This window comes from Lolium rigidum, chromosome 2 (genome assembly GCF_022539505.1).
Source record: "Lolium rigidum isolate FL_2022 chromosome 2, APGP_CSIRO_Lrig_0.1, whole genome shotgun sequence".
Taxonomy (NCBI): domain Eukaryota; kingdom Viridiplantae; phylum Streptophyta; class Magnoliopsida; order Poales; family Poaceae; genus Lolium; species Lolium rigidum.
Genome location: NC_061509.1, coordinates 121,426,620 through 121,436,547, shown reverse-complemented (window position 1 = coordinate 121,436,547; position 9,928 = coordinate 121,426,620). Strand labels below are relative to the sequence as shown.

Here is a 9,928-nt window from a genome sequence, read left to right as displayed (position 1 = left end):
GAGAAGGCGGGAGCATACAGGGTTGTAGGAAGGCGTGTGAAATTACGCATTCTGACTTCTAGAAGCTATGCGAAACTAATCTGATAACTCCGTTGTTCCATATGAGGGAAAACACCGGAGAACACTTTGAAATTTAACATTGGACTTGTCCACTTATGTGATATAGGCAATTCTGTTGTTCCATATGAGGGATAAGAACACTTAGAAATGTAGCCTTTGAATAGTTCACTTATCTGATAGATATCTCAAATTATGTTGTTCCATTGTTCACTTATCTGATATAGGCAATATAGACTGATGTGATCCAAACCATATCTACTGTATATTGGATAATAACATTATAATGATTGAAGGTGACCAATTTTTTCTTTCAAAAATGGCTCTGAAATATGTTCTGAACTTTGCTGCAGGATGTGAAAGAAATGAGGAACTGTTACGATGGCCTGCTATCCTCTGCAGCCGCTACAACGAATAGCGTATATGGTATCTACTGGTCTAATACTTAGATACTATATTTCTTGCAATCAGACATTGTCAATTTCAGCCTTGCAATTGATAGCATGTTTGTCTATTCAATCCATTAATCGATTGTATACATTATGCAGAGTTTTCTGAGGCTTTGGAGGAAATGGGAAGCTCCTTACTTGCAAAAACTGCACTAAATGATGATGATGATGATAGTGGTAAGGTGTCTTCTAGATAGATTATCACTGTTTATGGTGTAAAACATACACCAAATCATCAGTAAGTAGCATGCGAGTTATGTCATGTAACCTTCTGATTCCTTTAAACCATGATCGTTGATGTATCGATGTACTATTTCCATGTTGAAGACGCAACTTGTTTTTTCTGGTCTTAAAATATCAAGCTTTAAGCATGTAAGCTAAATTTATTTGGTGTGCATTTCACATTCTTTATATTAATCTGGAATACCCGCAGGTAGAGTGCTGATGATGCTCGGAAAGGCCCAGTATGAGCTAACAAAGTCTCTTGATAGCTACGTAAGACTTATTTTGCTAATAGTGCATTAAGAACAGACATTTCCAAAGCATTCTTATTTTTTAATTGTCATTAATTAGGATCTATTAAAGCTGACATGATTTTACATTTGGTTATCAGCGTACAAATATTATTCATACAATCACAACCCCGTCAGAGTCTCTTCTCAAGGAGCTACAAACCGTAGAGGTTTGACATTAAAATTTCCTATAAATGCTTTGCTCATTTATATATTCTCATTTGAACTACAAATGTTATCCACCCGGCACTAGCATTCTATTATCATTTACGGAATGTCTAATCCTTAATTGCTTCATACGAAATAACCTTTTATATGCAGAACAAACAGTTCAGTTTATGTCAATTATGTACAAGGTCCTGACATGCTATACCTTTTGTTTTGTTTATAATGATGCAGGAAATGAAGCACCAATGCGACATGAAAAGGTTAAGACATAACCCGCACAATCTTCATTCCCATTCATAATTGAGATTCATATTTCAGATTGCTATTTTTTCATACAGGGAGGTGTACGAAGCCATGAGGGCATCTTATAGAGAAAAAGGGCAGTCAAAGAATTCAAAAATTGACCAGCTCTCCACAGAACAATTGCAAGCTTCTTTTCTCGAATACCAAGAGGACGCTGCACTATTCATATTTCGCTTGAAATCGCTTAAGCAAGGGCAATTCCATAGCCTTCTCACACAGGCTGCTCGCCATCATGCTTCTCAGGTAGGTTTACCATTTTGTTGTTAATTGTCTTCCCGACAGTTAGTGGCACACAATCTAACTAGTTACATGGCTTGGACGTTCAGTTAAGTTTTTTCAGGAGAGGACTCAAATGTCTCGAGGCACTTGAACCTCATGTAAAAGCAATAGCTGAGAAACATCACATTGACTATCAGTCCATCAGCCTTGAGGATAATGAATCCGACAACGGCGGTTCCAGCTCATACAAGGAGAGTTGTAGTGATGACGGAGAATTGAGTTTCGACTATGAAATAAATGACACAGACCAGGATTTTATTGCTTCAAGAGGTTCGATGGATGTAAGTTACTTGGTTTTTGTTTGCCTCCGTTTTTTCACAATGTCTCTGCCTCTCATCTAGAGCTTCCACTTATTACATATAAACCAATATCTTGATATTCATAATGTGTCTCACAACATACACACCGGGTAATAAGATAGTAATGAATTTTGTAGTTGGGTTGATGTCCAACCATATGCTTTTAGGGAAAATATTCAGCTCACACGTGGTACTACAATTTAAACAGAATTACGAATTTGCGCAATCCAGTGTTCTGGTGTTTCAAAAGGCAGGTTTAGCTAACTAATTTCAGTAAGATTCTTATCTAACATTGTCAACGAACATCATTGTGTGTCACTGCTTTGCTGTTCAAATTAGAGCACGTACAAAGTGCTTAGGAGGTGCTTAGCAAAATAAACCGGCTGTTTTTGCCATGTAGGCAAGCACTGGTGCTTATTTTTGAAGGATTAGTGCTGATTAGGACCCCATGTTTAGGAGGTTCTTATGCATTTACTAGGAAAAATACCCGTGCGTTGCTACGGCCAAACAAAAATAGACACACATATACATATATATACTTCCTCCGTCCTACAAAATATATCGAAGATTTATCAAAATTTAGATGTATCTATTGCTTTTAGTATCTAGATATATCCAACTTTTAACAAAAAACCTCGGACATGTTTCGAGGGACGGATGGAGTAATAAACTTTGTAGTTGATTAAAAGAAATTAAGAAGTCAGGAATGTAAATGATAACATTAGACTGTTTGGTTCCATATTTTTCCTAGAATCTTTTAAAAAGCAGTTTAATGGAGGCAATAAAAAATGCTTTGTCAAACAATTTATCAAGGTGGTGAGAACAATTAACCTTTTTTTTGCCGAAGTAGATGAATTAACATTGTTAATGTAGTTTATTTCGAATACAGGTAGTTGAGGTATTTAGTCAAACACGATTTTCACATAGTACAATTTTTTTTTCTCCACGACTCAGCCCAGATATTCCGAAGTACCAAAGTAAGTAGTGCTCACCTCTTTTTTCCACGAAGCACTGGCAGCCGCGGATGACCATGACCTCCTCGGAACGAAGCGCCTCAACTCAGTCTCGCGCCCTGCCGGCAACCGGCGCGCATACACGCTGGCCGTCTGCACGCCGCTAGCTGGTCGTCTGCGTGTACGCGCGCATGCGCTCTAAGCCGGTCGGTCCGTGTTTTCCCTTCACACCGGCAGCGGTCGCTGATGGCATGGCGATTTGTGCACCTTCTCTACTTCTGCACGACTGCACCAATGCATCTCCCGGTGCTGGCTTCCCGTTGGATTTGGTTTCCCCACGGCACGATTTGCACCAGCACGGCTCCGTGTCATCCCGGTGTGGCATTGAATTGCACGCCTGCAGAGTTCACCGTCTCCCTGAACCTGCGCGCACGTACGTACGCCCCGGTCCTCTGCCGCCAGTCACATCGAACCCGAGCTGACCCTGACGACCGGTGCCCGCCGTTTCTTCCTTCCCAAGCTAGCGCTGGCGGTTTCAAGGCTGTTTCTGTGTTCCATGGTCGTGAACCCCGCCGTGGCTTCCTTCCCAAAGCTGTTGGCCATGGACGTGACCCAGAGCTCCCGTCGCTAGGCATTGTTCTACCTAGGCTCACGTTTTGGACATCGGCCGCAGAAGGCTCCGGCCCTGTAGCGCCCACCGGCCCCCTCAAAGCTTCGATCCAAGCTAGCCCGTGTATGTTCGATCCAGCCATGGATATTTTCAATCGGCAGGCACACGGCGTCTCCTTTGTGTGCGACGCACCCAGTCAGCACCAACCCAGCGCGGCTCCATCGTCATGGAGAGCATGATCTAGGTGCCGAAGCCAGAGCCAACTCGCTCACGTGCGTCCTGTTGTCTGTTGCCGCGGACGTCCAGGTCCTCTCGCCGCTTGAACTTGACCTTCATGCGACCTTTCCGTTGTAAATCAAGGTGTGGGGGACAGATTGCTTCGATGGAATTCGATCTGATAGCGAGATTTCGAGGTCTCCGAGGAGGCGGCCGATCTGATTTCGTGATTCCAGAGGATGTGGCCTAGCAGGATTCGTTCCCTACGTATATATATGGGTAGGAGACTGGAACCGACACAACTTGGTATTTCCATCCGGTGAGTACGAAGACGTTCTTTTTCCTGGAATCGATCGAAGACACAACTTGGTATTTCCATCCGGTGAGTACGAAGACGTTCTTTTTCCTGGAATCGATCGAAGGAAAAGGGGAGACGGACGAAACGGACGACAGAAACACACGTACCAAACCACGGAAACATTACTCCCTTTATTATTAGGTATAGAAATAGAAATAACTAATACATAATAATCTAAGCATCTACGAGCAGTTGCTTTGCATCTGAGGAATTACAACTTATAGGTGCTTAATTATGTCACAATACTCTCTCTCTCTCTCTCTCTAAGCTCGCACACATAACCAGCTTCCATTGCACATGCTCTTGGTATGCTCTGTTCTTCATGATCAACTTAAGTTCAAGAGAATTTCATTATAATTTTTCTGAGAACAAAAAAAAGGATGATGAGTTCAGTTGGCCAATGGTAGAAGAAATTTGATCATCAAATTATCCTTTTCGGTTTATCTTTTATGTTATTCCCGATCAGCCAATTGAACCATCTCAGTTGGTAAATAATTCACTTACAACTCAATTGGTGGTTCATTTCATATACATCTTACTGAATTTTGTCTAAACAAACGTGAAAGTATGATGTGTCAATGGACCTACCCGACCTGGCCCACTTTGCGACCCCCTGCTAGCGTCGTTTGATCAGTTCAATACTTGTTCCGACCCTAGCTTTACAGTGGTTGTCTGGGCTTATTGGCCTCCGAAGCTACTGAAAATATTTTGTTCTATATTCTGCCTAGGTTACTTCAAGATAATATTGTTGTTGCTATAATCCGTTAATATTAATCTCCGTGATATTTTCACTCAGCTTGATTCTACTATTTGACTTTTGTATTGTATCGAAAAATTTCTATCTTGTATCTTGGTTAATTTACTTCTATATTCTTTATGTAGTTGGATAAAGGGGAACAGACAACTTCCCCAGCGCAGTCAAAAGAGATCACACAGGTGAGCTTGCACTGAGTAATGCTCATTGGTACTGACCACTGTATTTATCTCTGCACAACATACAAAAAAATAACTTCCGCTGAGTTGGTTAACTTGTGCATAAAAACCCTTCTCCATTTAAGAGTACTTATGAGTTATTTCTCTTAACTCAAGCAACGTTACATTGTGTATTTTACAAACCTAATGAGCTCGGACTGTAGGTTTTAATATGTGGAGTTAGTTTGAAATTCAACCAATAGCCTTGCATCATCCCATGCTTGAAACTGTAATCATTGCCCCTTCACTGATCTCTGCTGCCCTTTTCGGTGTATATTTCATATGTTAACCTTGTATAGATCTTCCCGTGTGCATACTCTGAAGTTCTTCATATTTCTACATGCTTATATGCAGGAAGAAGTGAAACTACCTGAGACAGAAGCAGTAGCTCCACAAGTGAAGCCCGAAATCAGTAAACCTTCAGCTCCAATTTTTGGTGACAATTTTTTTGATCAAACTGAGAGGCTTCGGCAAATGAGGCCATCTTCAGCCAAGAATTCGTACAAACTCCCAACACCAATCGATGATAAGTACCCCAGATCAGCAGTTATTCATAGATCACATCATTCTGCACAGTTCTTTGAAAGTAAACCTAGTGCCGCTGAGAACTTGTGGCACTCATCTCCACTGGCGAAAGATTATAAAGCGAGCACCATGCATAGTGGTCCCATTAAACTGCCATCAAGTTCCGATTTCAGTAAGAAGTTGAAGAGGGAGTCCTGGTCTGGTCCAATTCCAAGTAAAGCAAGCTCAAGCAAGCCCTTCTCTCAGTCTGATCACAAATCATCCATGGGCCATCCTCGTGTGATGACATCAAAGTCTTATGTTCATGCCCGGCAGCCATCATCTGTTTCCCCAAAGATGTCGCCACTTTCGACAGTATCCCCAAAAATCAGTGAGCTTCATGAGCTACCTAGGCCTCCATCCAATGTAGAGCCCCTTCGGCCTTCTGGTCTAGTTGGGTACTCTGGTCCTCTGGTATCAAAGCGTCAAGCTCCTATGCCACCTGCCCGTGTCTCTCTAACAACATCACATACAGCCTCACCGCTTCCACGACCTCCATCCTCCTTGGCTCGAAGTTACTCCATACCCTCAAACAGCAAAAGAACACCCCTCATTACTGTCAATAAGTTGCTGGAGGCTAGAAATAGCAGGGAGAGCAGTGAAGTTTCCTCCCCACCACTGACTCCGTTGTCATTGGCGGATTTGTCCCGCCAGCCAACCACAAAAACAACTACAGGCAGCATAAGGACGAAGGGTAAGTGATTATTCACAAATTGGGGCTTTCCACTAATACCTAAGCCACATCCAGTCTTGCTTTTGCAGCTGATGTCGCGGATGATTTAACTATAGTTTATCTAACCATCATCTCTCGTTTCACTGCAGAAACCTTGTGACAACTACTTGCCAATTAAGGACATTACTTAGAAAATTTTGTATGTAATTAGTAGTGTATTGTAGGTTCTTGCTTGCAATATTCTTTTTCTGTAGGGCCTGTCTGGTGAAAGGAAAGAACTAAAGAATGCGAAGAAATTTACCATATGATATATGGTGGGATTTATTTTTATCCCTTGGCTTTAGTTATTGCGATTTTTCTAATAATATAATACGCGTTTGAAATTTATTTCAAATCTATGACCCGGGCGGTTTCCTGTCGGTCGATCGGTAATCTGGCAGCAAATTTGGCCGTCAACCGGCAGGGGCGCTGATCGGCTGTCAGGCGGCAGTAGAAATCGGCGCTTAGTGGACCGATCAGCTAGCAGAAATCAAACGAGATGGAATTTGTGTTTAGTCTGCCGACCGGCGCGCTGCTGGCCGATGATGTGCATGATCACCGCACAATCCTGCCTAAACACCGTCCCTAATGCTTAGGGTTCCCGCCCTTTGCCTCGCGGTCATTATTTTTCTCCGCCACCGCACTCTCGCTATTTTTTTTTCCGCCACCGCATTCCCGCCATTTTTTCCCGCCACCGCACTCCCGCCATTTTTTCCTATAAAAGCCGGGATGGAGACACTTGGCTTCACAACTGCTTCCACCTCTCTTTTTCCTGCCGTCTCACGCTTAGCTAATATGAGTGTGCCGTGCTCTAACCAGGAGTCTAGGCCGATGAAGGCTAAGGCTGCAAGTTTGCCCCCGGGTGTGACAGCGGAGCGGTGTTGATGCGGCCATCTTGCGAAGGTTAAGCAGGTGGAGGATTTCTCTGATCAGTTTGGCATGAAAATTTTCATGTGTGTGAACAATGAGCATGATCCACCCTGAAGTTCAGCTTCGGCGTCCACAAGGCCATCGGTATGTTTTGACATAATTTTATTTAGGCATATTCGTATGTGTTTATGAATGTGGTTTAATGTTACTGTTTGTGTTGCAGTCTTCCCCGCCCTTGTGCAAATGGTTTCACTGGATAGACACGAGCAGCCGGATTGGGTGCGCCTGGAGGTTGAGGAGAAACACTGGCATGCGTGGGCAAGGTTCTTTGAGGAGGAGCGTCAGGAAAAGACTCATGCTAATGATAAAGCAGAGCGAGAGAGTCAGATCCAGAAATTAAGGGCGGAACAAGCTCAAAATCGCGAGGTGAATCAGAAAAGGATGGATGATGAGGTTGCACGTAGGTTTGCAGAGGAAGAGGTGCGCAGGGAGGTCCATGAAGCGGAAAGGAAGAGACTAAGGGAAAGAGATGCTGAGGCGCAAGCAGCAGAAGAACGCGGCGACAAGTCCGGAAAATGGCCACACTGAACGCAGGGAAAGTAGAGTGATGTGTCGTACTGGCTATGTATCTTAATTTCGGTTTTAGTTTGTCGTTGTATCTTAAATTCCGCTATAGTGATAAGTCGTATTTCAGTTTCAACTCTATTGTATCTTAATTTCCTGAGATGGTTTAATAAAGTACTACTGATTTAGCACGAAACGGTACAACTTAGTCAAGATACATCGGTAGTGAAACTTAAACGCTACAACATAGTGAAAGATACATCGGTAGTGAAACTTAAACGCTACAACTTAGTGGAAGATACATCTCTATTGACAACTTAAACACTAACAAAGCTACATGCCCTTTCCCTTGCCCTTCGACGATGCAGCTCTTTTGCCCTTGATGCTAGGCTCGAAGTCATCGTCAGAGTCGACCGACGGTGCAGCAGTCTTGCCCTTCGAGGAGTTGGCAATTTTGCCCTTCGACGATGCAAATCTCATGGCCTTGCTGCTAGGCTCAAAGTCGTCGTCGAACTCGATGACCGACGGTGCAACACTCTTGCCCTTAGAGGAGTTGGCACTTTTGCCCTTCCACATGCAGCTCTCATGGCCTTGGTGCTATGCTCAAAGACATCATCGTCGTCCTCGCTCTCAACCACCCACTGTTCTGGATATTTCAAAAGCTTTTCCTTTTCTTCATCATCCTTTCATGTTAGTGTCTTCCACTTCTCATTCAACCTGATAAGTCACACCTTATTTCCCTGGGGTACGAGCAGGCATCTTCTTTAGTGGATATCCATAAGACCAAGTCTCAAATTCCCTGCCCACCTTACGGCGTAAGGCATCGCTACTGATGAACCCCTCGAATGTCTCTACCTTACTCTCGCTCATCACATAGCGGGCACTGTCTAGAAGCGGTTTGGCCATGAATTCGTTGAAAATATGACGGAGATTCTTATACGGGGGATTCATCTTGTAGAGCAAGCACACTGAAACAGAAGGAAACGTTGTGGGGTATTTATAGGTTGGAGGAAAGAGTTTCGGCGAGAAGATGTGAGCGGGAGAAAAGTGGCGGTGATGTGGGCATTACCCTTCGGGTAACCGATATTAGCCTACCTCCTCTGGTCCACAGGGGCCCACAAGGATTTCTGCAGCCCAAGATGGACCAACACGTCGTTTGCGGCGATGGAAAGATGGAAGGAGGCGGATTCTTGACAAACAAGGCAAGAATACGCCATGTAAAGGAAAGATAGATTAGATCTTGTTGTAATCTAGTCGAATCCGTGCAGGACTCTCGGGACCTAGCCTCCTATATAAAGGCCAGGAGAGGGCCTGCCGGGGGGACACACACAATCGCATACAACCTCGCATACACCAAACCCTAGAAACCTTGCCTCCCGACAAGATCACCACCATGCAGTCTATCGACTGCCCCATTGTAACCTTTTTCATCGATAAATCAAGAGCAGACAAGAAGGATCGGAGTAAGGGTTTTACCAGAGGCAATAATAAAGTGGTTTATTATTTATATCTTTATGTTTATGGATAAATGTTTATATACTCTGCTATAATTGTATTAACCGAAACATTAGTACATGTGTGATATGTAGACAAACAAGAAGTCCCTAGTATGCCTCTTAAACTAGCTTGTTGATTAATGGATGATTAGTTTCATAATCATGAAATATTGGATATTAATAACAAGGTTATATCATTGTAAGAATGATGTAATGTACACACCCAATTAAGCGTAGCATAAGATCTCGTCATTAAGTTATTTGCTATAAGCTTTCGATACATAGTTACCTAGTCCTTATGACCATGAGATCATGTAAATCACTTATACCGGAAAGGTACTTTGATTACACCAAACGCCACCGCGTAAATGGGTGGTTGTAAAGGTGGGATTGCGTATCCGCAAAGTATGAGCTGAGGCATATGGATCAACAAAGGGATTTGTCCATCCCGATGACGGATAGATATACTCGCGGCCCTCTCGGTGGAATGTCGTCTAATGTCTTGCAAGCTTATATGAATGAGTTCATAAGAGACCACATACCACG

General features: G+C 43.2%; 1 protein-coding gene across 1 annotated transcript; it reads left to right on the top strand.

Annotated features, from left to right (window-relative positions):
* Nucleotides 1-413: 413 nt before the first annotated feature.
* LOC124687156 (uncharacterized protein At2g33490-like) lies at nucleotides 414-6,700 on the top strand. The gene is made up of 10 exons (XM_047220977.1): nucleotides 414-483; nucleotides 606-683; nucleotides 940-1,001; nucleotides 1,120-1,188; nucleotides 1,418-1,446; nucleotides 1,525-1,732; nucleotides 1,816-2,049; nucleotides 5,087-5,140; nucleotides 5,531-6,434; nucleotides 6,563-6,700. The coding sequence occupies exons 1-10, from the start codon at nucleotides 423-425 to the stop codon at nucleotides 6,571-6,573; spliced, it is 1,710 nt and encodes a 569-aa protein (XP_047076933.1). The 5' UTR covers nucleotides 414-422; the 3' UTR covers nucleotides 6,574-6,700.
* The last annotated feature ends 3,228 nt before the right edge of the window (nucleotides 6,701-9,928 follow it).